This window comes from Erpetoichthys calabaricus, chromosome 13 (assembly GCF_900747795.2).
Source record: "Erpetoichthys calabaricus chromosome 13, fErpCal1.3, whole genome shotgun sequence".
Lineage (NCBI taxonomy): Eukaryota > Metazoa > Chordata > Cladistia > Polypteriformes > Polypteridae > Erpetoichthys > Erpetoichthys calabaricus.
The window spans coordinates 98,117,773-98,132,660 of record NC_041406.2 but is presented as its reverse complement, the minus strand read 5'-3'; the positions used below and the strand labels follow the sequence as shown (position 1 = coordinate 98,132,660).

Genomic DNA, 14,888 nt, shown 5'->3' with positions numbered 1-14,888 from the left:
GAACCTTAATCTATCAACAGAATATAATTTAACTATATGCATTTTATTTATTATAAAGGTAGAATAATTTTAACATGAGAAGAAACTATTATACATAAGGCAAAGAAACATACCTCAAAACTCTAAAAGAATTATAATAAGAAACTAGGGGGCTACAGTTAGCTCCATAAATATTTGGACAGAGAAGGGATTGTGTTATAAAAAATGCTTTAGTTCCCTCACATTTTTATCCAATCGTTTTGTTCACCCCACTGAATTAAAGCTGAAAGTCTGCACTTCAACTGCATCTGAGTTGTTTCATTTAAAATTCATTGTGGTAATGTACAGAACCAAAATTAGAAAAAAGTTGTCTCTGTCCAAATATTTATGGACCTAACTGTATGCTTGTCACCTGTTAAAATTTTACATGTTAGAATTATTCGACCAATTTTGAATACAACTAATCTTGTCCTATTGCATAGCCCATCACTCAAGCGTAAATTATGCAATAACATTACAATACATCCTTCTTTCAACAGTAATTCGGCCGGTGGAAGACTGGATGGTGTTAAAGGTTGTAGATATTCTACGGGATATTGTAAGTTGATGTTTTCATCTTCCGCACCATCACCACCAACTGTTGGTCTATTGCATAGTCTATTGATACACATTTAACCAATTTGCTGTGTAACCAATCGACAATTTTCGCATTAATTCGTTTGACTTCATCGTTTCTCAGTGTTAGGATTGCCCGTATATTAATTTCTTCTGTTGATAACCCTTCGGGATGAAATTCTTCAGTAAGATTTGGACATAATAAGGCTTCTTTTATTGGGATCTTAAAGTGAGGAAAATGTAAAAATGTATAGGAGCTGAGAGCACAGGCAAAAGCATTCACATGAATGAGAGGTGAGAGGACTGTGGGTGTGGTTGAAAAATGGTTGAGAGGAGGGTGGGACTTGAAAAAATCTCTTGGCAATAGTCTTGTCTCAAGATTTTCTTTTATAATAGAGAGATATGTAATGGTGATATCAATCCACAATCAACACATATACAAGGTTAGTCCTCACAGGTGGCACAGTGGTAGTGCTGCTGCTTTGCAGTAAGGAGACTGTGGGTTCGCTTCCCGGTTCCTCCCTGTGTGGATAGCGCTTTGAGTACTGAGAAAAACGCTATATAAATGTAATGAATTATTATTATTATTAAGGTTCCCATTAAGTTTATCAAATATTAGCAACTTTTGATTATCCTACATGTCTTTACAACAAAACATTACAAACACTACAAAAAAGAAACAACTGAAAGATTACTGAACTGAACTGAAAGATAGGTGCCTATAAAACATATCAAACGATACAGAATAATTTCCTTCAAATAATGTATAATAAAAAAGGGAAAATGGAAAAAATCCAAGTGTACAAAAATAAACACAAAATAATTATAATAAAAGAAAAACATTGTGAGCCCACTAAATGAACCGATAAGTCCTAGGTTTGTACAACAGATATCAAAAAAATAAATGTATCGTAAGCTCTAGACAAGCACAAACTGGGAGAAGTATTACTGGATTCCTAACCCACTCATGTGGTCGCTTTATTTTATGATGGTATTTTTAGTAAGCAGATTAATTTGTATCTTTTGCAATTGTTTACGGTAGTATTGTTCTAACATAGTAAAGTTGACATTATTGTTAATCTTCAGCTATGGTTTTCTTAGATAAAAAGTAGTAAGACAGAGAGGTCAACACACTTAAATAATGGTTATACATACGCTATATATAAAACCCTTTAATCTTGTTCTGTCTCGCAGGCATGCAATGCAAGATCTCAGTTGCACCTTTTTAAACTGAATTTAAAGGTGCTTTGGCCTGAGTCAGTGCCATGCAAATGTGATAACAGCTCATGAAGTGCAGTACAAGCTTACATTTATCTAGGCACATGAGTGCTTGTGCAGATTTCCAGAAAAGATAAATATGTGCTTGCATTTAATCACTGAGACAATGTAGAGACCCTGTTACTAAATGTATTTGTTGTCTTTTCTCTGTTTTGTTAAACTGTTTTTAGATTTTTGAACCAAGCCATGAGACTGTTTAAAGCAACAGAAGTGGTGCCAATCAATTTTGTGTTCTTTACAGCAAGTGCAATATTTGCAGGTAAGTTTCAAGTTCGTTTCCTTCTCCATTCCCACCCAGACTCTGATTTTTCTCTAGAATAACATTCTCCTAAAATTGATTAAATGTTGTGGAATGTTGTATTCTTCACTCTGCCTTGTGAATCAGGAATAATTTTGTTCATGCATATTGTAAATATTGTGATAGATAGAGGCCCTGTCGACCCCTTGAACCCTCAGACCAGACGTCAGACACCAGATAAAAGTCCAAAATGAATATTTATTATTATAAATAAGTGCACAAAGCACCCTTCTCTCCACAATACTCATAAACTATACAATAACTACCTTCCACCCAGCTCAGCTCAACGTCTGGGATTTCCCACAGTCCTTTTATAGTCCTTGACCCGGAAGTGTTTCGCCTCTCTCTGTCCATGTGACCGTGAACACTTCTGGGTCAGATAAAAGCTCCTTTTCTTCAACCCAGAAGTGTTTCATTCGCTCTGTCGCCGTGACTAAGACGCACTTCCGGGTTATAGGTGAAACAAAAGTCTCTGGGCCTTCCTGCAGCGTCCCCTGGAGGTTCCCATGGTATCCAGCAGGGCTGTGATGAAAAACTCCACTGTCCATGATGCCCTGCTGGAACTCGGGGCACCTCTATGTTGCAGGCAGGGCTCCACCTGGTGGCTTGGGGGTATTGGCCAGGATGAACGGCCGGCCATATTCCACAATACTCCCCTCCCCACCCCCACCCCCAGTGAAGAATTGTAATTCGGAACAGCCAGCCCCGCGAGGGAGGTCTTCCTCCAGGAGGAGGTATTGGTCGGGCCTTGGCGACGTCCAGAAAACTCCCGGGAGAATCTTGGAGGAATATTATATAAAAAGGACCTCTGATCTCCTGTCCTTCGAGGACAACTTCGCCATACGTGGCCTGGTCGGCGGCATTCGTAACACAGCCGCCGTTATCCTACTGGTCTCCCTCTGCGAGACTGAAAACATTCAGGAAATTTCCGCTCCGCCCCTTTGTCCACCGAGGTGGGTTCCACAGCCGCAGTTGAGCTCTCAGTTCTCATTACTAATTTGTCAGGAGACCCGCATTTTATTTTTGGGATCTCCTGCTTACTCTGGGGTATGTGCACAGTTTGGGTCTCTCTATTAGAGGAAGAGAGCCCTTTTGCTTTCTGCACGCCCTTTGATCTTAAGCTAATCAGAGGCGGCGTCTTCAGCATTGCATCGCTCCGAGAGACAGCACTTTTCAGCTGCTCTGGTTCAATCGGCGCTTCCACCGCACCTTCTGTCATCGTACCACATTCCCTTGTTGGGTTCGCAGTGACTTGGCACCTGCTACTTATTAATCGCGGGCCTGGATCACACTGTGTCCCTTTATAATGTACGGTACCAGCATTACCCACCTGTACCGCCAAATCATATAAGACGGGAGGTTGTCGTCCTATACGCCGCAGGAATTCATCCACTTTCCGGATGGGTGCTTCGGCCGTCTCTCCCAGTTCCCCGACGATCTTCTGAATCGTCGTCAGCGTCTGTAAGAAACTACGTATGGGCTCGATTAGCTTTTCGAGTACCCGCACGTCCATAAAGTTATTTAATTCGGCCGGAGGCAAGTTAACTTCCACCTTCTCCTTACCTACTGGCCGGGAGCCAATGAGCACGTCCGCTGCCGGCACGTGCTCTGACGGACTTCGTGGAGGCTCTTGGGAATTGGAGTCTCGCATTTTAGAGGGCCGGGGCGTCGCTACCGGCCGAATGCGATCCGCCTTTTCTAATTTAATGGCGGACCGTTCAGTCATATCCCGTCCTTCTATACCTTTATTTATGGCTAGCGCTGCTTCGTTTGCCTCCCCCTTCCCTTTCTGGGAGCTCGGTTCCATTGGGGAAACGGCGACCTCACCTACGGGACAACGTTGACCTTCTCCTTCCCACAATCCTTCGGGAGATATCACGTGTCCTGCTTCGACGAATGGAAGGAAACCGTCATGGTCATGTGTTCGTTTGTAGTCCTTTAGGTTTCCCCAGCCTGCTCCGGGATAGTCCACGTGACTATTCTCGTCGAATAGGTTTCCAAATTTCAGACTCCTAAATCGGCTAGACTCCTCGTCATCGTGGCCATCTTGCTCAGGTGGGAAGTATGTTTCCGACTCATTGTCAGAATCAAGAAGACAGGCCTCTGACAAATAAGTAAGGTCCCGGCGCATCAGACGTTTTTTCAGCACATACCTCCGGACTCCGATTATGTCCTCTTAGATCATAGAGGTTGTCCTGTGCGTCCGAAGTTCGACAGCCCTCCCGCTGTCCTCTCGGCGTCAATCGCGGCCCTGTCTTCTTCGCTTCCCGTCAGGAATATCTATAGACGCGCGGCATCATCTAGGGTCTGCTCCTTTTTGGTAATTCCATTCTTTTTCCCAGATTTCTTCCCCATTATGGACCGACGTACAATAAGGCTTATTATATTGCAGCACTACCTGTTGAGTTTGGCGATTTTTCTCTGCGTGTCCTGACGCTGTCTTCTTGGGGTTCTCTGTCCACAGACATTTTTTTAAATTCGGGTCCTCTGCCAAACTGACGGCCAGAGAATCCTGCCGAGACTACGCCACTGTGATAGATAGAGGCCTTGTCGACCCCTCGAACCCTCAGACCAGAAATCAGACACCAGATAAAAGTCCAAAATGAATATTTATTATTATAAATAAGTGCACAAAGCACCCTTCTCTCCACAATACTCCTAAACTACACAATAACTAATCCTCCACTCCCAGACGCATTACCACCCTTCCACCCAGCTCAGCTCAACGTCTGGGATTACCCACAGTCCTTTTATAGTCCTTGACCCAGAAGTGTTTCGCCTCTCTCTCTCTGTCCATGTGACCGTGAACACTTCCGGGTCAGATAAAAGCTCCTTTTTTTCAACCCGGAAGTGTTTCATTCGCTCCGTCGCCGTGACTAAGACGCACTTCCGGGTTATAGGTGAAACAAAAGTCTCTGGGCCTTCCTGCAGCATCCCCTGGAGGTTCCCATGGTATCCAACATGGCTGTGATGAAAAACTCCACTGTCCATGATGCCCTGCTGGAACTCGGGGCACCTCTATGTTGCAGGCAGGGCTCCACCTGGCGGCTTGGGGGTATTGGCCGGGATGAACGGCCGGCAATATTCCACAATATTAAAATGGTGTACCTGTACTTTGAAATTGTAATCTATCATGTGAATATATAGTTATCTCATTATGGATCACAAAAACCTAAAGTATAGCCCAGCAGCAAATGTAAAGCACTGATAGGTTTGGACTCCATTCTTTGTTTGGATGCAAATAAATACGAACATAATTCAGCAATTTAATTACAATATGTTGGTAAAAGAAGTCCTTAAAGGAAACCAGTAGACCTGACAAAAGACATTCTGATTTCACAGGGAAGTGTTTTCAAACATCCTAACTCACCAGTATGAGAAAACCCTCATATATGATATATAGTGCTCTCCATAATGTTTGGGACAAAGACACTTTTGTCCGTGATTTACCCCTCTGCTCCAAAGTTTAATCACATCTGAATTGTTTGGTTTGTAATTTTAAAGTGCACATTGCAGACTTTCATTTAAAGGGATTTGCATACATTTTGGTCACGCTTTTACTACATGGTCCCCCCATTTCAGGACACCATGTTTGGGACAATTGGTGTCCCAGGTGTTTGTGATTCCTCAGGTGGTTTTCATGGCTTCATAAGATACCTCAGCTTGCTTCTACCCTTTGGAGTCTGTAGTTGCCGTTGTTCAACATGAGGACAAGCGCTGTGCCAATGAAAGGCAAAGAAGCAGTTTGAAGCCGGAAAGTAAGTATAAAAACTTTGGAGACATTGGTAAACCTTAGGATGCCCTAAATAATTGTAAAGGGACTGATAGGCCAAGAAAGATGTCCATCAATGATGACAGAAGAATCCTCATTATGGTAAAGAAAAAGCACCAAACGCCTGTCTGACAGATCAGTAACAGTCTTCAGGAGGTAGATATGGATGTGTCAGATTTGTAAATTTAAACCGTGGAGCACAGGGGTAAATCAAGGAAAAATGTGTTTTTATCCCAAGCATTGTGGAGGGCACTGTATCATTCCACTTTTCATGTCTAGTTATGTAAGATGTCAAGGTTTTTGGAGTATTCCACCATGCCAATTTTTGGCCCTTCTAGACACACAAAAATCCTAATTTTTAAGCCATTTTTGGATAATTTTGCACAGTAAATTACACCCTTACGATAAAAAGAAAATCAATATGTGTCGTCACCAAAAAATAATCAGAAGGACTTGAAGTTGTGCAGGCCACATCAACCGACCCAAGGGGTGCCCTGAATTGAGGCAGCTTACACAAATTGAGACTTCTTATTGCTTGTTGTAATGTCTACAGGCCTCTGCAGTGAGTCCATTGATAATAGTGTATGTGACTATCCATTCATTATCCAACCCGCTATATCCTAACTACAGGGTCACGGGGGGGTCTGCTGGAGCCAATCCCAGCCAACACAAGGCACAAGGCGCAAGGCAGGAAACATACCCCTGGCGCACGCACACACACACGGGACAATTTAGAATCGCCAATGCACCTAACCTGCATGTCTTTGGACTGTGGGAGGAAACCGGAGTACCCAGAGGAAACCCACGCAGACACGGAGAACATGCAAACTCCACGCAGGGAGGACCTGGGAAGCGAACCCGGGTCTCCTAACCCTACCCACTACCCACTGCGCCACCGTGCCACAAGTATGTGACTAATGATCTCTCATTTTGATCAGTAGAAAGCCAACTGAAATTTTTGTTTGTCATGTGACATCCTTGTTGTAGTAGTACATTTGGGTTGTCCAGAAGTCATATTGACTTAAAACTGGCCAGTACAGTCTACATGATCACAGGGTCTTGCTAGGGTATCCAGTCATTTAAAAGTAATTGTAGTTTGTACAAAAAGAATGGAATTCATCGCAGCTTAATTTACAGTCATATGAAAAAGTTTGGGAACCCCTCTCAGCCTGCATAAGAATTGACTCTACTTTCAGCAAAAAAGATAACAGTGGTATGTCTTTCATTTCCTAGGAACATCTGAGTACTGGGGTGTTTTCCAAACAGAAATTTTTAGTGAAGCAGTATTTAGTTGTATGAAATTAAATCAAATGTGAAAAACTGGCTGTGCAAAAATTTGAGTCCCCTTGTAATTTTGCTGATTTGAATGCCTGTCACTGCTCAATGCTGATTACTTGCAACACCAAATTGGTTGGATTAGCTCATTAAGCCTTGAACTTCATAGACAGGCGTGTCCAATCATGAGAAATGGTATTTAAGGTGGTCAATTGCAAGTTGTGCTTCCCTTTGACTCTCCTCTGAAGAGTGACAGCATGGGATCCTCAAAGCAACTCTCAAAAGATCTGAAAATAAAGATGGTTCAGTCTCCTGGTTTAGGGGAAGGCTACAAAAAGCTACCTCAGAGGTTTAAATTGTCAGTTTCAACTGTAAGGAATGTAATCAGGAAATGGAAGGCCAGGCACAGATGCTGTTAAACCCAGCAGGTCTGGCAGGCCAAGAAAAATACAGGAGCGGCGTATGCGCAGGATTGTGAGAATGGTTACAGACAATCCACAGATCACCTCCAAAGACCTGCAAGAACATCTTGCTGCAGATGGTGTATCTGTACATTGTTCTACAATTCAGCACAATTTGCACAAAGAGCATCTGTATGGCAGGGTGATGAGAAAGAAGCCCTTTCTGCACACACGCCACAAACAGAGTCACTTGTTGTATGCAAATGCTCATTTAGACAAGCCAGATTCATTTTGGAACAAAGTGCGTTGGACTGATGAGACAAAAATGGAGTTATTTGGTCATAACAAAAAACGCTTTGCATGGCGGAAGAAGAGCACTGCATTCCAAGAAAAACACCTGCTACCTACTGTCAAATTTGGTGGAGGTTCCATCATGCTGTGGGGCTGTGTGACTAGTTCAGGGACTGGGGCCCTTGTTAAAGTCGAGGCTCAGATGAATTCAACCCAGTATCAACAAATTCTTCAGGATAATGTTCAAACATCAGTCACAAAGTTGAAGTTACGCAGGGGTTGGATATTCCAACAAGACAATGACCCAAAACGCAGTTCAAAATCTACAAAGGCATTCATGCAGAGGGAGAAGTACAATGTTCTGGAATGGCCGTCACAGTCCCCTGACTTGAATATCATTGAAAATCTATGGGATGATTTGAAGCAGGCTGTCCATGCCCGGCAGCCATCAAATTGAACTAAACTGGAGAGATTTTGTATGGATGAATGGTCAAAAATACCTCCATCCAGAATCCAGACACTCATCAAAGGCTATAAGAGGCGTCTAGAGGCTGTTATATTTGCAAAAGGAGGCTCAACTAAGTATTGATGTAATATCTCTGTTGGGGTGCCAAAATTTATGCAACTGTCTAATTTTGTTATGATGCATATTGCATATTTTCTGTGTAATCCAATAAACGTAATGTCACTGCTGAAACACTATTGTTTCCATAAGGCATGTCATATATTAAAAGGAAGATGCTACTTTGAAAGCTCAGCCAATGATAAACAAAAACCCAAAGAATTAAGAGGGGTTCCCAAACTTTTACATGTGACTGTATGTTGTGTGATTTCTATGAATGCCCCCTTTCATGAAAAATAATGGCTGAATGTGTCACCTGCACGTGCTGGCGAACTGCAGTGCCATGCTGAGCTACTCAGTGTATATAATTAGTGTACAGACCTGGACATGTAATGGCATTTTAAAACTGTGCTGCTAAGTAACCTCATTAAAATGCTAAAGATTCTGAGGACTTGGATTTAAACAGCTGGTTCATGTCAAGCTGTCAACTTGTTTTTATTTATTGCAACACCTTGGACTTAAAGCTTGCTTTAAAATGCTTTGAGTTTTTTTCCTTCTATCTATCATCTGTGTTCTGTTCTGCTGCTTCCATTTCAGAGTCTTTTTTTTAAATCCCAAGTCAAATTATAATGTGCTGCTGTGGTCTTAACACACCAAATGGTTTTGCTAAAAACACATCCCAATTACAGAAATGTTAGCCTGGTTTTCCTTTAAATACAGACTAGAAACATCTGTAGCTTTAACTTTGGTTCAGAAGATAATTTTGGAATGTTTAATTTTCTGTTTAGGCTAATTTGCATAGGAAATTTAATTGCCATTGCCTGAATTATGCAAGGTTACTCTCCTGTGCCGTGTGACTGCTTTATTTAAGGGCTACTCTACTCCGGCCGTGTATACATTCTCACTAGAATTGATCTTTTACTAAAGGGAGTATTTAAATTTTCTAGTTTCTAAAAGGCATTTCCTTAAAGGGATGTAATTAACGTGTTTCTTTCACAAAACTGTGTTCCCCCTTTTCTTATATATACAGTACTTGTTTTTAGCATAAATATTTTTTTAAAAGGTAATGTTTGAAATAAGTGAAACTGATGCTGTCACAAATGATTATCTATGCAGAAGAGCCTGCTTGTTAAGCCTGCTTTTGCTAAATGTTTTTAATTTGTAGTTTAGACCAAAATAACAAAAATGTTCATAATAATTTAATGTGTCAAAACATAAGTATTGTATGAATGTTTAATACCACAAGTACACTAACCAGCTTGGTTTCTGCCAGGTCAGTGTTAGATCCTCTACAGTAGCTGTGCCAGGACTGTGTTGAGCATCCCTGCTGTACAAGTGGCTGTGATTCCAGAGAAATGAGTAAAGCAGAGCATCAGTGCTATGGAGTGGTGGACATTTATTTGACCCTTGTCCACTCTCTTAAAATCACTAGCTGTCCTCTTGCTAATAAATCAGTGTTTATTGTTCAGCATATTATAGTGGTAATTTGGAAGTGCATCACCTCTACTAAAATTTGCTTCCTCCATTTCAGGTGTTATTTTTTACCAGGAATTTCAAGGTGTAGCTTTCCTTAATATTTTCATGTTTCTTTTTGGGTAAGTATGTTTTAAATATAACTGCATCTAAGATCAGCTTGCATTTTTTCAAAGTTTACATAAATTGTAAATTAAAGTTCATTATCATTTGAAAGATCTGTCTTGTCCCCAAAATAACTTGATATCTTCATTGCATTTTCTTTTCTTGGCAGGTTTAGTTTAAGAAGTGTATTCTGAGAAATAAATAACCATGTAATAAGGTGTAGGCTGGGCCAACTCTCAACCATTTTTCAAGATGCTATACTTGTGAACTAAAGGAGTAAAGTATTGATTAAAAATACAAGCCTGTTTTTATTTTTTTTTTTCTCATCTTTTGTCATTCTGTTACAATTGTTTCCTATAGTCTGCTTTCCCTGCTCCTTCTGTATGCCATGTGCCTACATGTTAGTGTAGCAGCTTCTGTTTTAGACAGAATTATTAGCTCAGGCAATGTCTGCCTAGCAAACCGTTTTCTGACCTTCTTAGTTAAGGGTTGTGGGGACCTGAGGGCTATGACGGCAGTGTTGTCTTCACTGGAAGAATATGGGTAATTGTTAAACTTATACCTCACTTTGGTACATTTTCCCTTGAAATCTGCTACAGAAAGCAAATCAGAGATCACTCAGCACAAACAAATGTCAATTTAAAAAAAATAATTAAAAAAGCAGAAATCAACAGTCTTCAACTGACAGATATTTATACTGACTATTACAGATGCTAATACTCTTCTTGACTCTATTGGTCCCAGCCTGGTATCAGTAATTAATTGATCTTTGCACTCTAGCTGTGTCCCTTGCTATTTTAAACATGGCATTGTTCATCCATTGCTGAAAATACCTACTCTTGATTGATCCGTTCTCAAAAATTACAGGCCCATTCCTAAATTTCCATTTCTCTCAAAAATTTTAGAAAATGTTGTTGAGCAACAGCTTGTCATTTTCCTTGAAAAACATAAGCTTGTAGATCCCTTCCAGTCAGGCTTTTGAAAACATCACTCACAGAAACTGCTCTCCTTGAAGTGACAAACGATTTATTAATGGTTGCAGACACAGGCGAATGTTCAGTGTTAGTACTGCTTGATCTTAGTTCAGCCTTTGACATGGTTGATCATAAGACCGTAGCAAGGTTAAATCACTCTGTGGGTATCACTGGTTCAGGCTTGGCTTGGTTTACCTTGGGTTTATCTGATAAGAGGTTCTCCATCTCTGTAGGCGAGTATACTTCTGCTTCTCTGATTTGTGGGGAGCCCCAAGGATCTGTCTACGGACCCATCTTGTTTTCACTGTATATGCTTCCTCTAGCACAAATGATCAGTTCTTTTAATGGTATATCCCACCATTTTTATGATGACAATATTCACCTTTAGTGCTGTTTTAAACCAAAAGAACTACACAAGTTGTCTTCTTTGGTCAACTTTTTAAAGGAGGTCAATAATTGCCTACTTGCCAATTAGTTAAAGTTACATACTCAGAAACCAAGGTTTTAATCTTTGCCCCTCTAGATCTGCACCCAGCAATTTCTCTAAAACTTTCCACCATATCCGCTTCTTGTCATATATCCCTACATAATCTAGGTGTCATATTTAATCAGTCTCAGAATTTTGATGCACGTCAGGTGTCTGTCATTGTTGTTTTTTCCATTTAAGAAACTTATCCAATCTGAGATCTGTTGTTACCATGGCTGGAATGGAAATGCTGATCCATGCTTTCATCTCAACCCATCTGGATTATTACAATTCCTTCTTTACCCAAGTAAAGCTGGTTTGTCTTGTCTTCAAATTGTCCAAATGCAGCTCCCAGACTTTCAGCACACTCACACAAATGGACCAACATTTCCCCAATTTTACACTCTACATTGGATCCTAGTGGAATTTAGGATCCAATTCAAAATTCTGATTCTTACTTACGGAGCTCTGCATGGTCAAGCTCCCCAATATATTACAAACCTCCTCCAACAGTACACCTTGGATTGTGCTCTTAGATCTTCTCATTTAGATCTCTTTTCGGTTCCTTGAACCACATTAAAGACATGTAGGAATAGCGCATTGCAAGCAATTACTCCAAGGTTATGGAACAGTCTTCTACTGTCATTGAGATTAGCAGAATCTATTGAACTGTAAGTGTCATCTTAAAACACATCTGTTCAGACAGGTATCTGGGTAACCTTGTTTTGTATTTTGTTTTTTGATATTTAATTTTATTCTATGTTTTGTGTTTTCATATTCTATGTTCTTTATGTTTTTGATATTTCTTTCAAATCTGTTTTATTGTTCAGTGCTTTGTGACTTCTGTCTGCGATAGGTACTTTATAAATATATTTTAACTTACTTCCCAATGAAATCACTTGTTTATTTATAAACCCCTCTTTGCTCAGGTGCCTTCTGTCCTTCCTTGGAGTCTTTTTAATTGCCAAAAACAGAGAAGAAAAAACCTCTGAGATACCCTTCATAGATCTTGGCCAAATTCCTGGTGAGTACTACGTGTTTCAGTCTACATGCATGTTTTAGTATTACAATTTTATGTGTAGATTTTATTATTTCAAGTACTGTATGTACAATAATATGATAAATATGTATGCAACAGTTTTGAAATGCTTTATCATGCTCATTATCATGTAAACCCCTGTTCTGTTTTTGTTATTATTTATCTTGTCTACAGTATACCTCTTGTGATTGTTTTGTGCTCCCAACAGATTTAAATGAGCTGAAATGCACATCAGCCAGAATACAGTTTGGTGGTAGGGGTGAAGTACAGAAGGTCTACACACTGCTTATAAGTGGAAATCAGCAGAATGATATTCACTTGTAATCTACCGTTTTCATCATACTTTGCTAAGATATTGCATTCGGCTAGATAGTGCATCCATACCTTTACAGAGCCAGGGGAGCCACAGCCATCAGGCTCATGGAGGAATCCGCCTGATACTACTGGCTGCCAGCAAATGTTGTTTATACACACACACCCTTCATTATCTCAATCCAATTTACAGAGACCAGTTTAACTAACACACATCTTTCAGACATGTGATCATTTGTCATACAGTTAACTTAATATCCTTGTATATTAATATATACAGTTAAAAAATATCCTTCAAACATTTCACGCTGGAATCAATATTATATGTTAAATTGTAGAAAACTGAACAGCATGGTCAAAAAGGCTGTTCTCAATCTGAGCTCCATTTATACTTTACTTTTACAGGAAAGAAGTCAACAGATAAAATACAACCGGATACAAGCAGTGCTTCATATGGCTCAGTTAATGCAGAAGATGATGAAGGACCCAAAGCTTTCACATAAGAGCTAACTTGAACTCTTCATCGTCTTGTTCATCTGGTTGGTTTGCTGTAAAAGTGCACAACTGAGTCAAGTCACAGAACTTGAACATTAAACATAAATGTGGCGTCTGAACAGCATCTCAGGAGACAATTTTAGAAGAGGAAATATGCCTTTGGTTAATATTTTATCAGTATACTGTAAGATTATTTAAACCTCATTATAGCTATGATTATGATCTGAAAGATTAAATGGTAAAGGTTGGTGACGTATTTTTTTTTTGGGGAGAAAATGTCTAGTGAACTGAATACGAAATAAGAATCTGACCAGTCCTGTCGAGCAGACATATTGTATTGTACACTGTGTGGCGGTGGCACCAGAAACCTCTGCAATGCTGCCACCTTTTGGTGAAAGTAGAAACATTTTGCAGGAGGAAATCTTTTGTTTAAAAAGCTGCTGCTACATGAAGCCCATGTCCTGAATTTGGTTTGTTCAACTGTATTCTTCCATAGAGGTCAGCATTTCTCCACTGGAGTATAAATGATTGTGTGTGAAGAGAGTGGCAGTTTTACATCAGACATACTGAGGTCAGTGCTGCTTTATCTGTCTGATGGTCCAAAAGCAGAGCAGCATTCACAGCTTAAAAATGGAAAATACAATTAAAGATGTAGAATAACAGCAGTAATATAATATCACTGAAAACAAATGGGAGTTTTAAAAAGAATTCTTTAAAGAAATACCATGGCTGGGGCATGTTGGGGAATCCTGAAGAACTGGCCTGTAGCTGAAATGTTCTAGTAAGGAGTTGGATGCACAGCTGCAGCTCTTGTGTGTGCAGGCGTTTAGAACTCCAGTTCAGCAGCACAGTCCTGACACAATAGAGAAGAAAAAGAGAAAACCCTAAAGGCCGCGCCAAGCAGCAACCACTGTGAAGCAGCTCAGAGCCGCAGTTGGTGTGGCCTTGCTTTTCTCATGAAAAATCCACTTAAGTCTGCTTGTAACTGCAGTAAATGTGGAATGGGCAGCTCTTTTACTCTTGTTGGCCAATCTTTAAAGGGGTAAATGGACACAAAAAGCACTTTGCAGTAACTGCACTAAGCTAACTTGACAAATTGAGGGCCTCCAATAGCAATTTGACAGCCAAAGAAAAAGAAAATTTGATCTTTTGAAAAGGAAAAAATACAACCAAATCCCACATGGTCAGTTCTAACTACAAGCAAATGGTTAATGTGGCTGTCTGTGTTCTTTCTTGCTATTTCCTTTTCACTCAGATGAACAAAATTTTGAAACATTAGTTTTGTCATGCCCACCCCCAAACTTGAATTACCAAAATTAGTTTTACAAAAACAACTAAATATTTTATCAATCCTGCCCAATTTGAGAAAGAGTAACTCTTTTACAATATTAGACCCTAAATGTGTATAAACAAATAACTTAAAGCTGACACTGAGTAGTCTCACATTGTACGTGTGTAATCATAGAGATCTGTGCATAATAATCAGTGATAAGGCATGTAACACAGCTGCTCAGAGCACTGGCAGGTCCTGACATGGAGTTAAGAGTTCTGCG

The 14,888-nt window shown here is 40.2% G+C and overlaps 1 protein-coding gene across 1 annotated transcript in view; it reads left to right on the top strand.

Annotated features, from left to right (window-relative positions):
- The window catches only part of LOC114663521 (NIPA-like protein 2), an 82,598-nt gene extending 69,011 nt beyond the window's left edge, over nucleotides 1-13,587 (top strand). Inside the window, exons 8-11 of the mRNA XM_028817309.2 lie at nucleotides 2,043-2,131; nucleotides 10,003-10,066; nucleotides 12,419-12,513; nucleotides 13,246-13,587. Coding sequence (XP_028673142.1) covers nucleotides 2,043-2,131; nucleotides 10,003-10,066; nucleotides 12,419-12,513; nucleotides 13,246-13,343 — 346 coding nt within the window. The 3' untranslated portion in view covers nucleotides 13,344-13,587. The remainder of the gene's footprint in view (nucleotides 1-2,042; nucleotides 2,132-10,002; nucleotides 10,067-12,418; nucleotides 12,514-13,245) is intronic.
- Nucleotides 13,588-14,888: the final 1,301 nt, after the last annotated feature.